Here is a 22,286-nt window from a genome sequence, read left to right on the forward strand (position 1 = left end):
TTTTTTAGTAACCGCCATCCTTGTTTATGCCGTTCTGAGGGACCCGCCCCAACCGTCAATCCTGTTTTGTCCCAGAATATTGAGGCGGGAGTTGTCGAGTTGTTCTTTTTGTTTGAAGAGGAGGGTCGTTCTTCTGGTTATGTTTGTCGAGATGCCGTTGTTGTAGACTTTGTGGCGTTGTGGTGGAGGTGGCGTGGTTGTTGAGTTTGTTGGCGTTTGTGGTGAAGCTGGCGAGCAGTTGAGCTAAGGGAGTTGGTTGGCGAGCAGTTGAGTTGAAAGCGGCAGTTGAGTTGGGGAGAGGAGTTGGTCGGTGGAGTTGAGTTCGTTGGAGTCGTCGGGATGGTGGCCGTGAAAAGTCGGGCGCGCTGCCAGGCCCTTGACCAACCAAGTCGGGGAGATGGCCATGGAAAGTCGGGCGCGCTGCCAGGCCGTGGACCAACCAAGCCGCCATTACAACCGCTGCCGCGTTAGCAACGAGCCAGCGAGAAACAAATACCCAGGGTCGCCGAACAAAAGCCCATCGAGTCGCCACCAGGGCGGCGAGGTATCCTGCCTGGCCTCTCAGAGCCTTTCGGTCATCCCGGCTCTGAGGAATATTAAAGGCTTATGAGCCCGTGTCTTTTCTTTCTTGGGTTTTTGTATAAAAGTCTGTGGCGCCTTGTCTTTAAGTAGAATTTTGAGTAAATACGTGCTTGTACGTTCTGAATAGAACTCGGCTGTAGGCTTTTGCTCGTGTCTTGTCCCCATATCCCCCCATTCATTGACTGTTTACGTGTAAAATTAAATACCCATTGTTTGAATGACAACCTGCTCTTTGCGTCCCTTCCTGTATTGACTGCCATGGTGCGCTCGGGATATTAACTGGCTTTTCAGGCCGATAAAAGTGATCATTTGGTCCGACGGGACTTGGCGATAAATAACCGCTCGGCTTCGCACACGGAATGAGCCGCTTAAGCGACTCTGTTTCATTCAGGTCCCGTCGAGGTATAGACTCCCGGTATTTCTGTCCGCGCGACTAATTAGGTACATCGATAATTCGGCGATGAACCCTGTAGCATGGACAGAATAATTGGCTAGTTTATGATGCGTTAAGGCATCCGTGACTGGATTTCGGTGTTGGTCCGGAAAGTCACGACTGGATTGCGGCCTTCGGTGGGCGCGCGAACGCAATTTGGCTAGAACGGTCGCCCGCACGCCGAACGCGGCGGAAACCCACAACTATATATATATATATATATATATATATATATATATATATATATATATATATATATATATATATATATATATATATATATATATATATATATATATATATATATATATATATATATATATATATCTTCTTCTTTCGGCTGCTCCCGTTCGGGGTCGCCACAGCGGATCATCCGTATGATCCGCATAGTGATTTGGCACGTTTTACGCCGGATGCCCTTCCTGACGCAACCCTGGTCGCCTCTTACGACACAAGGATAAGGTACACCTATTTTAACCAGGGTATATATATATATATATATATATATATATATATATATATATATATATATATATATATATATATATATATATATATATATATATATATATATATATATATATATGGATATATGGATATATGGATTTTTTTGTCATTTCCTGGTGCTTTTTCCTGCACATACCCAAGGATAGGTTATTGCACAGTGTTACTTGTGTCATTGAATGTGGTGCGATGATTGCGAAAAAAAATACTTTGAAATTCCGAGTTGTTATCTATCCTTCAAAAAAGCGGTGTTGTTCTAAGTTTCTGAATGCACATCTCTGGCAGAAAATGGGGATGTATGGAGGGCGGTCGTGAGCCATAGCTGTTGGTTGATGAACATTTGAATACGTCTGTTTGTGTGAGGTTCTATGAAGGTGATTGCTTCAGTATTACTGCTAACAGCTGTGGACCAATGTGTTATTGTTATTGGGTTGTTGTTTTCCTCTTTTCTCATTTGTGTTGTCTTACGGGAATTGGTTTCCCTTTCCCGATGTGCAATTTATCTCGTTGTAGGCAGGAAGCTACGTGCGTGATGAGACGGTGCCCAATCTCATCCTACTGATAACCAACACAAGCCAGTTGCACTGTTACACTGTGCAGAGGTTATTTAAAGCTATCCAGGAGGATATCTCACAGGTGAGTGGTCCTTTTGTGTCTTCTTTTTTTTTTTTTAGTGGGCATTGAGGCTGGTGGAAGAGCGAGCACACTGAATGGATCATTACGGAACCACCAAAAACAGGATGCAAAACATCCATGCATGAAGAAAGAACTCCAAGGAGGAAAATTGAAGAATTAGGAGGGATTTGGGTGGGGTTACCGATGGTAAAATAAATCATGGTTTTGGATTGTGGATGATCTGAAATGGTGGTGAACAGCTGTCTTGAAGACCTGGAGGGAATAATGAGATTGAAGAGGATGTGTAAGTTAGTTTGATGGGGGGAGGGGGGTGGGGGAGAGGAAGGAAAGGAGGGAGGTGAGCATTGATCCTGTATTTAGGTAGTTTTACCAGAATGGGGTTGATTGTGAACCATGAGCCCTGCAGAAACCTGGGGGGGGGACAAATCAGAGGATGCAAGAATAGAAAGGAGGTGGTAGAAGACAGACACCTGACCTGTCTGCGATGGCAAAGTGATAAGCCCATATAGTAGAGTTCCCACAATAGGGTCCCGTGACCGTTTTTCCGGGACCAAGGTTTGAAGGTTGATTTTAGTCAATTTGAGGGTGATTATTAAAATGAGCTGTGGTGAACCTCGTGAAAATGTGGGCGAACTCGGCCAGATGCGAAAATTCAAAATGGCCGCCATGCTACTTCCAGTATATCAAAAATTGCATATCTTTGGTTCTACATGTCCGATTTTTATGATTTTTGGGTCAAAATATATGTTTTGAAAGTCAAGGATGTCATATATTCCCATTCCACATTGTTATATTTTGAGTGAAGTCACAAAATATGAAATATAACTTTTCGGGGGCCAAATCCAAGATTGTCGTCGAGTAACATCTGGAAAATAGTAAAAAATCAATTTTCTTCTCATAATATTATTGGCAGTGAATCTTTTCATGCAAGTAAATGTTTGTTTATATGTGGGAGTGCACAACAAATTGAGACAAGAAGAGAAGGACGCAATCATTGTCTTTATTTTCAGAACATGATGTGTACATAATATCAATTTCTCAACTTTTACACTGTTCAGGTAGGTTATACCATTCTTTTCTATGTCCCTCCTGTACTTTATCTAGAACAGAAATATGATGAAAGAATATCAACATTCCTTTATTTTGTCTGTAGAGCAACAGTGTTTCCATGGAAAAATGAAAAAACCAATGTCACCCGCAGGGTGACCCGTATCTTTCCAAAAGGTGACCACGTGTGACTTCTTTAAGGTCACACTGAGGTGAACAGAGCTGCTATCCACCAGGAGCGACTCCTTGAGGAATATCTGCCCACGAGAGATTCCGATGAGAATCGTTCTACAGAGTAACCATGAAAAATATGCGTTTGCCTCATAACGTCACCAAATGACGTCATAATGTCTCAAGCTTGACATATCTAGAAAGCACTCATCGAGGTGTTCAATTTGAGGTACTACACGATATGGTTCCTAAAACTTGAAAATTTGACCTTGGGGTCAAATATGTTTGACCTCAGGCGCTAACCATGAAGGTCAAGGCCAATCGCCACCAAAAACTAATCAGCTGAGCGCCAGACCATATACTACATTCCCATAAAGTTTGGAGATGATTCGATTAAAATTACTCAAAAAAATAAGGGTTTCATCGACCTCCATGATTTACCGCAAAGTGACCTTGACTTTTATGTGTGCTGAAGGGTATTGTAATAATACTACGATATGTGTACCCACAAGTTTCCGATGAGAATTGTGCTCTCCAGAGTGATGTAAAGGTGAAAAAAATCCAATGATTACAAACAAACAAAAAACGTACCAAGTAACAGATCTTGCAAAAACTTCGTTTTGGCAAGATAATAAAACATGAATTATCTGAATTCCCGGCAATTGACGCTTTCCCGGTAAGTATTCTTGTAATTTGCATTGACCAAAGTTTGATGTACTGTCCAAACTCTCTTTTATCTAAGACAGTCATAATAAAATAATATTAACATCTCTTATATTTTGACTGTGGCAATGTTTTTACAGTTGTAAATTAAATGAAATGAAATCTCCATTGAAACACATACATGTAATCCTTCAGTCACTATCTGAGTCGCTGGCTGCAGTCACAAACTTCATCATTACTTTCAGCCTCATCATTGTGCAACAATGTCTGTTCTTGTTCAACTAAGTCATGTAAACTTCTTGGGAGTGCATCATGGGTATACCTCACTGACACACATCTACAGTCTTTCATTGTCCATCCATGGTTGGTGGAATTTGGGGGTGCATCCGGCTTGTCATAGTTTAGTTGAATTTAAACTTGGTAGTTAACTCGCGTCACATGCAGATTGTGAGAATCTGGATCTGGTGGGATGTGGGACGTGGACTTGTTTTTCATCTGACCTCACTTCCGTGCTCTGGCTTCACCTAACGTTTTACTGATTGTGTCATTATAGATGTGTCTAATAGTGAATGTGGCCATTTGCTGAAGCACCTCTCGTGTCACTGGAAGTGTTTTGCCAACATCTTTCAAAAGATTGCGTGCCTCCTGACTTCCTGTTCATTTTTCATAAACTGTGTTTTTCCCATGTCCATAGAAGCCAGATGTTGTATCAGACACAATGCTGTTCTTCATCTATTCGCAAATCCGAAAAGCAGGAAAAATGGAGACATTCGTGATTGATGCCGAGGACACAGATGTCGTGATTCTTTCTGCATATGTTGCACATCAACTGGAGGGCACCCTTGCTATCAAAAGGAAAGACAAAATCATCAGCTGCAGACACCTTTGCTCTGATGATGTAGCTGAAATATTAATCCCATTACACATCCATAGTGGATCTGATACAACATCTGGCTTCTATGGACATGGGAAAAACACAGTTTATGAAAAAGGAACAGGAAGTCAGGAGGCACGCAATCTTTTGAAAGATGTTGGCAAAACACTTCCAGTGACACGAGAGGTGCTTCAGCAAATGGCCACATTCACTATTAGACACATCTATAATGACACAATCAGTAAAACGTTAGGTGAAGCCAGAGCACGGAAGTGAGGTCAGATGAAAAACAAGTCCACGTCCCACATCCCACCAGATCCAGATTCTCACAATCTGCATGTGACGCGAGTTAACTACCAAGTTTACATTCAACTAAACTATGACAAGCCAGATGCACCCCCAAATCCCACCAACCATGGATGGACAATGAAAGACGGTAGATGTGTGTCAGTGAGGTATACCCATGATGCACTCCCAAGAAGTTTACATGACTTGGTTGAATAAGAACAGACATTGTTGCACGATGATGAGGCTGAAAGTAATGATGAAGTTTGTGACTGCAGCCAGCGACTCAGATAGTGACTGAAGGATTACATGTATGTGTTTCAATGGAGATTTCATTTCATTTAATTTACAACTGTAAAAACATTGCCACAGTCAAAATATAAGAGATGTTAATATTATTTTATTATGACCGTCTTAGATAAAAGACAGTTTGGACAGTACATCAAACTTTGGTCAATGCCAATTACAAGAATACTTACCAGGAAAGTGTCAATTGCTGGGAATTCAGATAATTCATGTTTTATTTCATTTTTCCATTGAAACAATGTTTCTCTACAGACAAAATGAAGGAATGTTGATATTCTTTCATCATATTACTGTTCCAGATAAAGTACAGGAGGGACATACAAAAGAATGGTATAACCTACCTGAACAGTGTAAAAGTTGAGAAATTGATATTATGTACACATCATGTTCTGAAAATAAAGACAATGATTGTGTCCTCTTCTTGTCTCAATTTGTTGTGCACTCTCACATATAAAGAAACATTTACTTGCATGAAAAGATTCACTGCCAATAATATTATGAGAAGAAAATTTATTTTTTACTATTTTCCAGATGTTACTCGACGACAATCTTGGATTTGGCCCCCGAAAAGTTATATTTCATATTTTGTGACAACCCTTAAATATAACAATCTGGAATGGTAATATATGACATCCTTGACCTTCAAAACATATATTTTGACCCAAAAATCATAAAAATCGGACATGCAGAACCAAAGATATGCAATTTTTGATATACTGGAAGTAGCATGGCGGCCATTTTGAATTTTCGCATCTGGCCGAGTTCGCCCACATTTTCACGAGGTTTACCCCAGCTCGTTTTAATCAGCACCCTCAAATTGACTAAAATCAACCTTCAAACCTTGCTCCTGGAAAAACGGTCATGGGACCCTATTGTGGGAACTCTACTAATAGACTCAGCTTTTGCGTGGGAGATTCAAATGATATTGAAGGCCTTTGTTTCCACAGCGTCAAGCTGAGCAAGATGTGAGTGAGGCAGAAGAGCCAGCCCAGAGGAGAGAACACGACTCCATCAAGGTGCGGATGATGGCCTTGTCGATAGATAATAGTTCAGGTGTGCCAAGGGGACTTTGTGTCGCGAAGGATGCCCAGTCAGAGGCTTGCTTTGGAGGCCAATGTTGAAAATTTGGAGGCCAATGTGGTTTGCCCGAGAAAGATCATAGCTGATAGTGAGACACATGAATTTGAATGACTGAACTTCCTCAAGAGGATTGGTAAGATGGTGGATGTATGCCAAACGGTCCTTTCAGCAAGATAGTGAGAATGAGAGTTGTCAGGATTGAAAGACATATTCCAAGTGTTTCATCAACTTGTGATGTTTTTTTGTTTTTTTTTTTATTTTTTTCCAAGGTCTGAAGAGGGAAGAGGCTGCAGCCTGCCTGGTAAGGGATGTCATGGCAAAGGGTGTAGTAATCATCAAATCGATAAAGAGGATTTTCCAGAGAGTCAAAGAGGTCATTGATGAAGATCAGGAATAGGACTGGGTCCAGAACACTGCCTTGGGGTACTCTAACCTTGACAGGGAGAGGAGACTAAAGGATTCCGTTGAAAGCCACATGGTGCCTACGAGAGTAGAGGAAGTCAGTCAGACATGGGTGGAGTTTGCCTTGGATGCCATTGACAATTTGGAGAGCAAGGCAGGATGCCAGACTGCATAAGAAGCCCGATCAATGTCCACAGACACGACCCTGAACTTGTATCTCAAATTGAGGTCTTTGGAGAAGAGCACCACCTTGAGAGGTACAAATTGCTTGTTTTTGGCAAGCTGTTGTGTTTGGAGGGTCTGTTGAACTCCGAAGTGAGGTTAAGGTTTGCCAGTTAATAGTTTCCATGTATTACGGGGTATTTTTTGCTTAAAAAAACAGTGATTCCAATGTTGTTAGCAGCAGCCACTGGTGCAAGTATCAGCCTGGTGTGTTGGTGAATATGGAGACCTGCTACTGTCTGGCAGTTGTGATGAAGATGAGCCACTACAGGTGAGTTGCTCTATTCAACTTTCAACAGGTTTAAACAACAAGGGGGGTGGGTGATCAAAATGGTCTTTGCACTGCCATGCAATGATGATGATCAAAATGTGCTCAAAGGCTGAGTTATTTGATGATGACTACTTGCCTGAAAGTTGCAGCAAAAGTGCCTTGTATGATGTTATGGTTTGTTCTCTTTTGTGACGTTGCTCTCAGCACTCTGGCACTGTTTCTTAGGTAACTGAAGAGGAAGTGTTGGACGTGCTGGAAAGCATGCTGCAGTCAAACATGTCGAGTTCCATCACACGTGGATATGCCCTAACCGCACTCATGAAGCTCAGCACGCGCTTCGGATCCACTGTCGAGTGAGATTTGTGCCCTTTTGGTCTCCTTTTCGTTTCTCCTAATGTCCTTCATCCTAAAATTTCCACCTTTTGGTAACCACCCACCTTCATTTCACTGTTCATGCTAAGAATTTTCAGAGGATGGGTGTGAGCCATGCTGAGTCTTGACCATTCGTCACACCTTCCCACAGCCGAATCAAGCGAGTCGTCTCCATCTACGGCAGCAGCATCGATGTGGAACTGCAACAGAGAGCTGTGGAGTACAATGCCCTCTTCAAAAAGTTTGATCACATGAGGTACGTAGCGTTCTCTCTTGATTTGAAATGGGCACACAGCATTGAGGCAGGGCACAGTGCCCTCATGTTTTGTGCAAGTGTTTGAATTGTGCCACAAAAACGTAGTCTCAGCTGCCTCTAAGATGTTTGTGTTTTTTCTTTCTTTAAATCATCTTTGAAGCTGATTTTGGTTGAGTTGCACCTCATTCTGCTACTTGTTTTTTCTTCTTTTTTTTAATGAGAAAAAAAATTGAGTCAACTGCCATATACTAATAATGATTAAACAAACCAACTTTGATGATCCTAGATTGGGACTTTTAACTTCCTTAGCATCATTTTTTTGCTGTGGTTCATCTCTTGTCAGCATTTGTCACTGATGTTCTTTAACATTTTGTTTTCTGTGCTGGGTGTTGTGGAGCGTTGATACCCTGAGAGACATCTTGAAATGCCAGGTGCCTTCCTCCATGCACCAAGAGATCTCTGTCTGTCTCTCTCTCTCGCTTCCTCACGATGTGTAGGCCTGCACTGCTTGAACGCATGCCGATCATGGAAAAATCTTCCTCTAACGGACTCACTGAGGTGGCTGAGACAAACGGCGAGGCAGAGCCCATTGAAAGAGCCCCGGTTGCTGCACCCACACCTTCCACCAATGAGGTTTGTGTTGTAAATTTGCAGCGTCATCTCCTTTTTCACCGTTGTTGTTGCACTTCAGGTTGAATTGACCTGATTACTATTCCAAAAGGTGTCAGATCTCCTTGACTTGCTGGGTGGCAATGAAGATGCCCCTTCCCAGCCCCGAGGTCCTTCTGCTCCCGCTGGTGACCTGCTTACACTATTGGATGGCCTTGACATCCAAGGTGAGCTATTCTATTTAACCATGGATTGGTGATGGGAATTGGATTGTCTGTTGGATGATCCTTTGTTTCGTTTTTTTCTTTTAATGCTAACAGTATTATGAATGCTGAGGGTGATGAGAGTTTTGGAGATACTGCTACCTGTAATTGATGACAACTGATATTCAATAACTCTTGGTGTAGAAATATTATAATTTTACTTTCAATTGCATATGTATGCAAGTTTCTTGGGATTTTATTGCTTTATATTTCTCCTGTGCTCCAAGGCCCATGAAAGAACTTGTACACAGTCATAGACAGGATAAGAACATGAGGAAATGGTGCATTCCAAAGACACAAGTCAACAATAGACAAATTGTACATTACGTGGAATTTGAACCTGGGAACCACAGCATTCAGATGGAAATGACAAACAGGCCAACCTAAATAAATAGGCCTTATCTTGATATTTTTAATATATATTTTAAATCCTTCCTTGCTTCTTTTCTTCTTCTGCCAATGGCAGCTCCTGTTTTAGGTACAGCATCCACACCCCAACCACAAACGTTCCTGCTGGATAGCCTTGCATCAATTCCTTCGGATGCCTTCAATAATGCACATCCAGGTATGGGCACAATTACACAGTCTGAACCATTAATGCCACCTGTGAATTTCTCAGTAATTTCCGTGGAGGCAGCCATTTTTCTGAAGTTGCATTTGCTTTTTAGCTCACCTGGAATATAGTTCCAGGGAGCTAATGGGATGGCGCGTCGTCCGTCCGTCCATCCACATACTTTCAACTTCTTCTCTGAAACTACACATACGGTTTTGATGAAACTTTACCACAACGTTCATCACCCATGATGTACCAATGATTGCTCCTGGCATTAAAAAAAATCATGGTGCAGGGGGGTTGCCCCCCAAAAGACATTTGCTTTCTTCTCAGAAACTACACATACAATTTCAATGAAACTTAACCACAACGTTTATCACCCACGATGTACGAAAGTTTATTCATGGCATTAAAAAAAAAGAAAAATCCAAGGGAATCAACTTTCTTTTCCATTACATATTTTGTGAGTCATCCATGCCAACCAGTGGTTCTCTGGTTATGTTATCCAGCCACTACCAGGTGAGTGCCCAGGGGTATTGCCTCTGTTTTTATTAATGATGCAACTAGCCCCCACTCCTGACACCCCAAACAGCAAGATGTGTGTGATGACATCACATGTCTCAGCTAATTGTTGACTCACAAATGCTTAGGTGACTTAGCATGTTTCTCAGCCATCAGTGGACAAAGACGTTCCTCCCTCCACAAAATCTGCTTTGATATTCACAGAAGTTTCCTTGTCTTTTGTGCATGCACATGATTGTACTTAAGCCAAATGATGGGCAACATACTGACAGTGGGGTGTCAGAAAAACAGCTCTACACAAACAAGCAAATGGATGAATGAATGAAAGACAAAAGAAGAGGAAAGAAAATTGGAGAGGGAAAAGATAATCTGTTGGCAAGATTGCGTGTAGGTGGGGAGGGTCAACACGGGGATAAATCGTGGGTAGAGATGGAAGAAGACTTGATGGTGTACTGACATCTTGAAGCTCTGAGCATCAAGGGAGAGGAGTTGCACTTCCTCACAGAGTCAAGGATAACAGCTGGAGCAAAGTGGGGAGGAGCAAGTCTGGATTTTGGAGGGTTACCATGGAGAGGGTTACTTGAGGAACACATCTGTCCAGGAGGGGTGGAGAGGATTAAAGAAGACCACAGAGAGGCTCGAAACATGTCTGAAATGAGAGAGCAACAGGCTGTGTCTGCTTCCTTGTGAAAGCTGCAAATGAAGTTGAAAAGTTTGGATTCCACAGCATGCATAGGAATGGGAGATGTAAAACAGGGGTGCCAGGCCATAGTGTTGGAGGTGGAGAGATGTTCTATTGAGCTACAGATTAAGGCCTTGTAAGCCATGAGAAACTGAATCACCAAAGTGGGACTTCGCATGACAGTGGATACCCAGTCTGCAGCTGGCTTTGAAGGTCTGCTTTCACTTGTGGTCGACCTGCGACCAAAATTTTTGGTTTGTAACATTATTTCAAATTTAACAATATGGATTTCCTGCTTAATATTGGTAAAACTTGATAATGGTCACAACTTGCAATTCTGTTTTTCGAAATTTGAATTTGGTTTTTGCTTCGTGTGTATACTGTCCAATGTACACAGGCAACTGTATGTTAAGACAAATTCGCATAAGAAAATGACTCGAAGATCCATATTTAGAGGAGCTCGATAATTGATTTTGGAGTAACATCTTGTACATCCCTTCCACACGCCACCTCAAATCTTTTTAATTGTAATACTTCTGTAACCTTCGGTCTCCCACTCCAGCCATCCCGCCTATCGTGGCATACGAAAAGGGGGGCCTGCGGATCGACTTTTCATTCGAGCGATCAAACACGAACCCCAATGTCACCGTCATCACGCTGCACGCAAGCAACTCTACGGATGCAGACGTGTCTGACTTCGTGTTCCAGGCTGCTGTTCCAAAGGTAAGTTGCAATCACCAAGTTCTTTGGTTGTGTGCTTTTCTTCTTTTGGGGGAAAAAGTACAATTATTTAATTACTCGCACTGCAGCCACAGACAAAGCGCATGAGTATTGCGATGATCCCTTCGGTGTTTGTTTGTTGTTTTCTTTGTCTGTCTGTTAGCAGAATAACTGAACAATGAGGGTGGCTGGAATCGCCAAATTTGGCACAGAGCTTCATTTTGTGAATGTCTCAAACGAGTTCAATTTTTACCTCACAAGGAAAAATATGAAATGAAACTTGGTACAGGACTATTTGCTCACACTGTGGTCATAGGATGCCGCATGAGTTTTAGATAATCGTGTCTTTGTACAATATGAAGCTCTGTGCCAAATTTGGCAATTCTAGATGCTCATGTTGTCGAGTTATTCTCACAACAAACACACATGTTGATTACAATACAGTAAACCCTCCAATATTGCGGGAGTTCGGTTCCTGGAAATTGCCACAAGAGTTAAAACCGCAATCGTGGAAACCAAGGGCCAATGGGAAGACATTGGTTCGGTTCCTGGACTTCGAGAAAATATTGAGGAAGATCGACAGCAGCCAGAAATAAACACATTACAATTAAAATAAACAAGCAAGTAAAATATACACACACACACACACACACACACACACACACACACACACACACACACACACACACACACACACACACACACACACACACACACACACACACACACACACACACACACACACACACACACACCTCCTGACTGTTATGGTGAGCATTGCTACGGATTATGTGTCACACGGTAAAACCGCATAATCCATACAGAACCATCCGTCTGCCACCCAGACGATTGTTCCCGCTAATGCAAACCATTCAACCAGAAGGCACGTGATGTGATCAGCAGGTAATCTAAACATGTGGAGTGTGATGAGCACTCCACATGTTTGTTTGTTTTTATATATATATATATATATATATATATATATATATATATATATATATATATATATATATATATATATATATATATATATATATATATATATATATATATATATATATATATATATATATATATATATATATATTTATATATATTAATTTTTTTAATTTTTTTTGCATGTTAACATTGAAATGAACAAATCCAATAAATATAGTTTAAATTAAACAAAAACACAAGTTTTACCTTTTAAAGTTATTCCAAAACAGCGAGATGGGTGAGGGCAAACATATTATGTACGTGTTCATACTGCATTCTGCCAAAAACAAAAAAACAAGACAGCTCAGAGATGGTTTTTTTTTTTTTTTTTTGTATGCCTTGTCGAGGCTCGTATGAGAGCTAACACAACGCACATCAAGGGGGCATGAGACAGGAGGGGAGGGAGTGGGAAGGACAAAACAGTGGGGAACAGAGACATTTGGAGATCTGTGGAAGGGAGAGGGATGGGACGGTGAACATGGGGAATAGAAGATGGACATTACAGGGACTTTCAGGAAGGAAAGCAGGGAAATTGAAGGTAGTGGGCTTGGGTGGATTATCGGGGGTAGAAAAGATCGAGGATTTGGATGGGGGATGATAAGAGGTGGTGGTGAACAGCTGGAGGGAAGAATGGGAATGAATAGAGTGAGGGAGTTTATTCCAAAGGGAGGAAAAAAGAGGAATGAAAGAGTGAAGGTGAGCAGTGATTCGTGATTTTGGTAGTTTTACCAGAAGGTGGTTGTTGGCAGACCTTGAGCACCCTGCGGAAATGTGGTGGGGACAAATCGCAGAGAGAGCAGGGGGGCGAGGCTAGAGAGGAGACTGTAGAAGACAGAAAGGCCACCGACCAACCTGCAGTGATTGAGTGAGAGGCCCAAAGACTCGGCCTCATTGCGGGAGATGCCAATGATCCGAAATGTCTTGGTTTCGACAGCGTGAAGCCGAGAAAGGTGGGAGGCAGGAGCACCAGCCCAGAGGGGAGAACAGTACTCCATCAGGCTGCGGACAAAAGCTTTGTAAGTGGTCAGGAGCTCAGGTGGGCCGAGGAAGGACTTTGCACGACGGAGGATTCCCAGTCGGCGATTGGCTTTGGAGGCGAGGTTTGAAATGTGGCTTTCCCAGGAAAGGTCATGGCAGATAGTGAGACCCAGAAGCTTGAAAGAAAGGACTTCTTCCAGAGGATTCTTGAGAAAGTGGATGGGGGGGGGGGTTCCAAACGGTCCTTTCGAAGAGACATAGTGAGAGTGTGAGATTTCTCCGGATTGAAAGACATGTTCCACGTGTTGGACCAGTTTGTGATTTTATCCAGATCAGCAGTGAGCGAAGAAGTTGCTGCTTGCCGGTCTGAAGGATGACCGATGGTACGGCAGAGGGAGGAGTCATCATCAAAGAGAAATAGAGGATTTTCGAGAGAGTCAGAGAGATCATTGATGAAAACCAGAAAAAGAACAGGGCCCAGAATGCTACCTTGAGGAACTCCAGCCTGGACAGGAAGAGGGGATGAAAGAACTCCATTTAGGGCCACCCGGTGACTGCGACAGGAGAGGAAGTCTGCGAGCCATGAGTGGAGATGGCCTTGGATATACCATAGGAAAAGAGTTTGGTGAGCAGGGCAGGGTGCCAGATTGTGTCAAAAGCACGTGATATGTCCAGGGATACGGCTCGGATTTCCTGTCTGGCATTGAGGGCTTCCATCCATTGTTGGGAGAGCAGAAGCAGCATATCCAGGGTAGAGTGACCTGGTCTGAAACCAAATTGATGATCAGAAATCAAGCCATTGGAGAAGAGGAAGGATTTGATGTCTGAAGCGATGATGGATTCCATAACCTTGCTGATGATTGGGAGAAGGCTGATTGGTCTGTAGTTCCAGGGATATGTTTTTGCACCTTTTTGTGCAGGGCGCAGTGATGTTTGCTGATTTCCAAGCAGATGGCAGATGATCTTGAGCAAATGATAGGGTGAATAGAACAGAGAGAGGGTGAGCAAGAGCAGAAGAGCAGGCTTTGAGGACACATGGGCTGATGCCGTCTGGACCGGTTGCAGAATCCGAGTCGAGGTTTGACAGCAAGCTCTCCACCTTGTCAGGAGAAAAGGACACAGAGTCCAGGAACAGTTGTGTGCGACTGGGTAAGGTGGGTAGAGAAAGTGATGGGTTTTGGACACGAGATTTAGCTGCAACCACCGAGTTTAGGCATTCAGCTTTTTCACGTGCGGTGTCAGCAGTGCTGCCATTTGAGGTAAGGGAGGGGATGGAGGGGGAACATACACCAGAAAGATTTTATTAGATGCCACCAGGATTTTGAGGAGGGAGAGAAGTTTGAGAGTTCAGACTTGATATGAGAAAGACGTTGTTTTCTGGCTCTCCTGATGGTAGATACACACTTGTTCTGAGCTTTATGGAAGGAACTGAGATTGCCCTCATTTGTGTTTGCTTTTCATGAGGCAAAGGAAAGTTGTTTCAGGACAACTGCCTCACCACAAGCTTCAGTGAACCAAGGGCGGGAGGAATGGTAGGACAACTGAAGATGAGAGGGGATAAATCTGTGCATGAGGGAGAGCAAGTTTCTTTGAAAGAATTCCCAGGATGAGTTGATGTTGGAGAAAGTAGCGATAGGAGACCAGTCAATAAGTTTGATGGCTGCTTGGAGGCCCTGCCAGTCGGCTTGAGTGAAATGCCAGACTTGACAGCGGTGAGGTGGTTCTCTGATCAAAGCCAGAGAGATGTCCACTTTGAAAGGACGTGGTCAGAAGAACCGATTGGAGCGGAGGAAGAGCAGCAGATATTGTCAGGGAAATTTGTCAAAATCAGATCCAGAAGAGATGGAGTACCATTGGTTGAGATCCGGGTAGGGAAGTTGACCGATTGAGTCAGTCCCAATGGGTCGCAGAAAGCTTTTGCTGAGGTGCCTTGACAGGTGAGAGAGGTACCCACACCTCGCCAACTGGCATGATGACAATTGAAGTCGCCACATATGAGGAAGAGAGAGTTTGGATCTGAAGATCGAAGTTGGTCCATGTTTTCGCATAGTGAGGTGTCGATGGAGTCATCACTGTTAGGTGGACGGTACAGTACACATATAAACATGAGGTGGGAGTGGAGGGGAAGCCGTAGCCAGAGGTATTCCTGGGGGTGTTGGGTGTGAGGGCAGTGCATGGAGAGTGAGGAATAGAGTCTTTGATGAAGAGACTAACTCCTCCACCAGGGCGAGGCTCAGGTCTGTCAAACCGGAGGCGAGAGTAACCAGGGAGAGATACTTGGGAGTCAGACACGTCTTGGGGGAGGAAAGTTTCTGTTAGGCAGATTATGTCTGGTTTGTCAGTGGCGGCAACCTGTATGGAAAGATCTGAAAGGTTTGAGCGAAGGCCCCGGATATTTGAGGTCCATACTTTTAATGAAGAGGTCGGGGAGGAAGCTTTGGGTGCTGGGGGTGGGGGGAGGATAGGACAAGGGATGAGGGGGGGAGGTAAAGGGTGTGGGGGATTGCAGAATAGCTTGGGGAGGGGGCCGAATGAGGAGGAGAAAAGGCTCTGTGGTGCTGGGGGAGAGGGGGACAAGAGAGGGGAAGAAGGTAGTTGAGCATATGAGGTAGAGTGAAGAAATGGAGGTGAGAGGCCAGTGGAAGGAGGCAGCTTTGTGGATGGGAGGCGGGGGCAACTTTGGGAGGGATGAGTGAGGGCGATGAATGGTGGGAGAAAGGTGAGGGGGGAGTTTTTGAGGGAGGCTTTAAGGGAGAAGAGGGGATGGTTGCTTTGAGAGTGAGGGGTGAGAGGAGTGAGTTGGCACTGAAGTTGGAAAAAAAGAATGGTTGATGGAAAGCGAACATTCATAGCAAACTGGGTTTTTTAAGTTTTAGGTCAGTTATGCGATTAAACACATTTCTTGAGGGATGCAATAAAGACTAATTCAGAGAATGGAGAAAAACGCTGTAACAGTTGGATTTTTTTGGCAAGGTATGAAGGAAAGGTCGAATTGAGAGCAGTCTGTTTAAATAGCAGAGTAGTGCATTCTGTTACAGTAAAGAGTACCACATGTGTGAAAGAGGAAGATGAAGCATTATAAGAGATCGTTTTTGTTATTATTATTAATGTTTGAGAGAGTTTTCAACAGATTCGGTCATGGAAGTGTCGAAGAAGAAGAAGAATAATCAGAGATGGTAGCGTTTTTTTTTTTTTTAAATTTAAGATGAGAAGTAGAGTGATTAGATGGGGGACGTTAAGAAAGTGGGAAATAAACTGAAGATAATGGGGAGAAAAAACAAATAAACACGATCGTACACCGAGGCGAACAAAGGGTCGACCTCAAGCCTCAAGGATAGGCCTCAAGCACCCAGTCAGACAAGTTCGACGAAATCTCACAAAATAGCACGATTTCTGAAACAAAACCGAACTCGGAACACACAGCAACATGTGAGAAAATAAACAGTTAAAATGGGACAGACAACGACCGGAAACTTAACTATGAGATCGTCAGCAGGGAACCCCCTAGGAGACCTGCCAACGCTCCAAACCCAGAACCGGAGGATGATAGAGGATGTTCCTCTATCTTTGATGTATCTTTGAACAGAACATGTATCTTTCCTCTCTCTTTGAACCGGAGGATGTTCCTCTATCTTTGGAGCGACGACTCATGTAGAATGTTATAATTATAATTTTGACATTATAGGTCACGTGGTGTGGCAGCCATGTTGGAAAATGGAAAAACTTTCAATATAAAGGGTAGGGTAGGGTGCAAGTTAGAAAGATGTGGATGTAGAACCTGTGATGGCTATTGGATCATCGAGAGCATGACGAACTCGCCTGCACCATTGCCACAAAGAAGAAGGGTAATACCATCTTTCGACACCTTTATCCAGAGCAGATCTTCCCTGCTTGGACATGAGGATACGAGATGACATCCTCTTCAAAAATTATCCCGTCTCTTCGGCATTAAAAACCTGCTCCAGCATAAATCCCTTCATCTCGATTAGTTCCATGAGCCATGGTTCAACTGGAGCCTTCAGCCCCGGTGCCTCATGAAAACGTTGGTAAATCTACAATGATTTTTCCTGTATATCACTGGTCCACTCAAAGTCCGAGTAAATCCACAATGGGTTCTCCCATACATTACTACACTCAAAGGCATTTTTTTCTTCTGTTTGTTCCTCGATCCAAACATTAAGCGCTTTTTTACATCCTTTCAATGTGATCACAGGATTGGAATGAGCCTTTTGTGCTTTCCTGGAAGGAACCCTTGCACGGATATTTGACTGGTTTACACACAGTTGATTCATTGATCCAGTAATGGCAGCCCACAGATGCCGCACTTTCACTTCTTGCCGACTTATCCAACAACTCGATTTCTTCTCACAATGTCCTAACCTTTCTCTTCCTTTCGGCACAATTCATTTTGTCCATCATTTTACGTGTGCGTGCTGTTATTAACTGTTGTGTGTGTCGACTAGATCTAGGATTACAGGATCGCCATGTCATTCCTGTTTGATGACTATCCATTATTAAATTTACCTTTGTTCCCATATGCTGGTCTGATTACTACAATTAACGGCGGGTGCTCGAGAAATAACAAAAGGCTCGTAATGGGAGGTAATTGTACATGCGGACACAAACAATAACTCATCTTAGCTAAAAAAAACCGTGATTGGCCGAAATCAAATACAGCACTAACGAAATCGAAACAATAGGTTGCCCGCGATTGGAAGAAACCTGAGATGTTGGAGCCCGCAATGTTTGAGGGTTCACCGTACTCACGTGCCGAACAGACAAGAAACACATCAGAGGGAGGTGCTGATTTGCGTCGTTATGTTCTTCAAATAAGTCACATTTGCTCGGTCGATTTTCTTTAAACTTTACATACGTTCCCGTGAGCAAGTCGGAGGTACAAAATATATTTTGTCCTCAACCAACCCCATTCCTCCACCCCCACCCCTCCAAAAGATGGGGAGATGATGCTTAAGTTAGGGTGTATATTGGTACTTGTGTAGCTTTGTTGGTACTTTTTTTTTTTTTTTTTTTTTTTTACACTTGTGTCTAAAAATAATAGTTTCTCTAGCACTGCAAATTGCCAGTGAAACTTGCACACTAAAACAAGAAGGTGACAGGCAGAAGCTTGACTGGTATGACGAAAATCATGCAAATGACACCATTGTCACCTTGACATGTATGTACTGTATATATCGTGAAAAAAAAAAAAACTCACTTTTGTTTTTTGGAATCACCTGGTAAAGTTTGAAGAAGGTAGCTGAAAATGTTCACGAGTTATCGCACTCACATCCAAGACAGACCAGCGTATGATGCAATAATTTAATTTATGCAATAATAAAAGAAACGCCAATTCATTATATGCATATGTGAATAAAATAATGTTGACTTCAGCTTCACACACCTGAATCAGACCTGTTGTAGTTCATCAAATCACAAAACAGCCATGACTTATTAGAAGACAAATGTCACAATGTGTCAGCAACTCCCTCAAGTGCATTCTATCTATCTATATTTATTTACTGACTTATTTATTTTTGTGGTAAAATTGCTTTCTCAAAAGGCTTGTTGTTTGACTTGTAATTCAGGATAATGGAGATGGACAAGTATTATTAGCATGTTAATCTTTTTAAAAATTATTATTATTTTCAACATTGATTTCAGGCTCGTGGTGGAATTTGTACGTAAATTGCTTTCAGGATGAAATTGGTCGACCTCGGTTTGCTCTTGCATAAATTACAAGTACATTGGTTGATGATGGACATACTTGTGGGATTTGAAACTGGGTTTCCTTCCCTCCCATACCTCCCACATCATGGACCAGGGTTCAAATGGGAATCTTAACGGATCCAGCCAATAATTACCAAGTCGTCTTTATACAATGGTTATGCCATGGCTCCAGCTCGATCCTCGGCATTTTGTAATGTTAACCCTAATGGAGTTCAATCAAGCTCGTCAGGTTATTGAATTGATGTCTCCCCCTCAACCAAATTTTCTCCATGCGTCTATCGCAGACGTTCCAGCTGCAGCTTCTCTCACCGAGCAGCAACATGGTGCCAGCCAAGAACAGTGGTGGTATTTCACAAGTCATAAAGGTTCTCAACCCACAGAAGGTATTTTTTGTTGTTGTTAAATGCTTGACTGGCTTCACCTCTTGATAAATAATTTATTGTGTGGTTAAGGTTAGTGTTGGGGGAAGACACTAACCAGAGCTTTTTGAAGGGGTGTGGGCCAACAGTGGTACGACCAAGAACAGATGCTTGTAAGAAAGGGTTAACAATGATGTTCCGTCCATACGGAGACTGGAACATTAAAGTGTGCTCTGTCCGACCAACCGACCGGCCATCTTTTGTGTATGCAATATTTCAAAAACCGTTGAACATTTAGCTTTTGTATTGCAGATACACAACATGGCCAAAAGTATGTGGACACCTGCTCGTCCAACATGTCATTCCAAAATCATGGTCATTAATATGGAGTCGGTCCCCCCTTTGCTGCTATAACAACTTCCATTCTTCTGGGAAGGCTTTCCACAAGATGTTGGAACATTACTGTGGGGATTTGCTTCCATTCAGCCACAAGAGCGTTAGTGAGATCAAGCACTGATGTTGGGCGATTAGGTCTGGCTCACAGTCGGCATTCCAATTCATCCCAAAGGTGTTTGGGGTTGAGGTCAGGACTCTGTGCAAGCCGGTCAAGTTCTTCCACACCGATCTCGATAAACCATTTCTGTATGGACCTCGCTTTGTACATGGTGGCATTGTCATGCTGAAACAGGAAAGGGCCTTCCCCCAAACTGTTGCCACAAAGTTGGAAGCACAGAATCATCTCGAATGTGCATGCTGTTGCGTTAAGATTTCCCTTCACTGGAACTAAGGAGCCTAGCCCGAACCATGAAAAACAGCCCCAGACCATTATTCCTCCTCCACTAAACTTTACAGTTGGCATCATGCATTCGGGCAGGTAGCGTTCTCCTGGCATCCCGTCAAACCCAGATTCATCCGTCACACTGCCAGATTGTGAAGCGTGATTCATCACTCCAGAGAACGTGTTTCCACTGCTCCAGTCCAATGCTTGATTTTGTACACCTGTCAGCAATGGGTATGGCTGAAATAGCCAAATCTACTAATTAGAAGTGTCTGCATACTTTTGGCTATGTCGTGTATCTCGTCCTCATTACATTATCTCAACCTGATTCAATCATGGCTGGATTGGCTGATTTCAACTATCGTGGTAACTTAGCTTGTGTACGTGATATTTTAAAAACCGTGCAAGTTTTAGCTTTTATATTACACAGATTGAGTCCTCATACCATCCAAAAGGCAGGGGACTGAGAGTAACAGGTCCTTGTTACCTTGAAATCCAGCTTCTGTCCATGAAGGACATTCCATCTACTCTCGTTACATTGACATGAATCCTCACTTGTGTTCAAGGATGCACCGTGTTAAATAAAGCACCCTGGTGCTCACTGGTACCTTGCCAAAATTAATAACCGAGGTGGTTTGGCATGAGTAAGCATGTTTCAAAGTACATTGTCGATTTATAAGAATGCGAAACGTCATTTCCTTTCCAATGAGGTCTGTATTTTGAGCTGCAACAAGGCCGAATTTTGGTGATTGGACAATCTTCTCTTTGCTTGATTGACTTGCCATTTGCTCGTCAATATTCATTTACCCCTCCCACCCCATTTATCATTTTACAATAATGTGTATGTTTCAGTCAACTTTTATACTTTGTTTTGGCACAGAGTCAAAAATTAAGCAAAACGATACATTAAACCGTTTGTATGCAGCACCTGACTACGGGTAACATAATTTTCTGGGGGCGCAGCTGTGCCGCTGATGCAGTGCTCCCCTGTAGGTTAGAGCAGGAATTTGTACTTTATTCCTGGTACCAGAAATAGCTTGCTGAGTCTTCGCTATTCACACCGTGGGATCTTCAACGTCCACTGATGTCGGCAGACGGGATGCCTGGTTTGACGTCCGTCCGAGGGACGGCACACACACTGAAGAATCGCCCTGTCTGCAAAATACCAGGCTGAGATTCAAACTCGTGCTAGACAGATTAGAGGCGGGTGTGTGTTCCTCGAGGCCGTCCTGCCAACCCACGTCACTAAAAATACCAAATTTCGCACAACTGTGGGAATTTCATTGTCTCTGCCACCAAAGGTGGACAGAGGCTGTGGTTTTGCCCTTGTCTGTCTTCAAGCAAGATATCTCAAAAAGTTAGACGGGTTCAGACAATTTTGTGGGTAGGTTGTGTGTGTGTGTGTGTGACGAGGACAAAATTATTCGATTTTGGTGAAGATCCGGATCTGGAAACTTTTTCTTTTTTTATTACTTATTTTTATTTTTGCAGTCATTCTTCACCTTTGAGTGATGGGGCCAAAATCTATATGTAGCACATTGTCTCTAAAAGCTATTGAGTGTTTTGACAAAATTAGGTGGTTGAGTTGGTTAGGTGACCAGCACAAGCCAATTCGATTTTGGTGCAGATCTGTCCTATCGGTAGGATACAAGGAAATCGGACAGAGGTGGAGGCCATTCAGTCCATCATGCCTTCGTGAACACCACACTAATTTATCAACACAGCATCCAAAGAAGAAAATGCAAAAATTTTTTCAATCAATTTATTTTAAGTTTTGTGTTTTTTCTTTTTTTCCTTCTCCTCAGGAGAGGGGGCATGGGCTTGGTTAAAAACACATCAACCACACACCACCCCTTGACAAGACCCCCACCAACAGCACTCTGTACACACACACACACACACACACACACACACACACACACACACACACACACACACACACACACACACACACACACACCCATCAATGCTCAAGCTACCAAAAAGTCCTGCCAACATCCCTATGCCCCACTG

General features: G+C 43.0%; 1 protein-coding gene across 5 annotated transcripts in view; it reads left to right on the plus strand.

Annotated features, from left to right (window-relative positions):
* AP1G1 (adaptor related protein complex 1 subunit gamma 1) overlaps positions 1-22,286 on the plus strand; it is an 89,050-nt gene that overhangs the window by 33,118 nt on the left and 33,646 nt on the right. For 3 of the 5 annotated variants that reach the window (XM_085858170.1, XM_085858171.1, XM_085858167.1), the window contains 10 exons: positions 2,033-2,155; positions 6,449-6,517; positions 7,387-7,476; positions 7,702-7,829; positions 8,000-8,104; positions 8,602-8,737; positions 8,826-8,940; positions 9,443-9,541; positions 11,296-11,456; positions 19,421-19,519. In XM_085858170.1, the coding sequence (XP_085714296.1) occupies positions 2,033-2,155; positions 6,449-6,517; positions 7,387-7,476; positions 7,702-7,829; positions 8,000-8,104; positions 8,602-8,737; positions 8,826-8,940; positions 9,443-9,541; positions 11,296-11,456; positions 19,421-19,519 (1,125 nt within the window). Of the gene's footprint in view, positions 1-2,032; positions 2,156-6,448; positions 6,518-7,383; positions 7,477-7,701; positions 7,830-7,999; positions 8,105-8,601; positions 8,738-8,825; positions 8,941-9,442; positions 9,542-11,295; positions 11,457-19,420; positions 19,520-22,286 lie in introns of all 5 variants that reach the window. The other 2 variants (XM_085858168.1, XM_085858169.1) reach the window with 2 other exon arrangements.

This window comes from Eptatretus burgeri, chromosome 15, assembly GCF_056783735.1.
Source record: "Eptatretus burgeri isolate ZD-2024b chromosome 15, Ebu_testis_v1, whole genome shotgun sequence".
In the NCBI taxonomy this organism is placed as follows: Eukaryota; Metazoa; Chordata; class Myxini; order Myxiniformes; family Myxinidae; genus Eptatretus; species Eptatretus burgeri.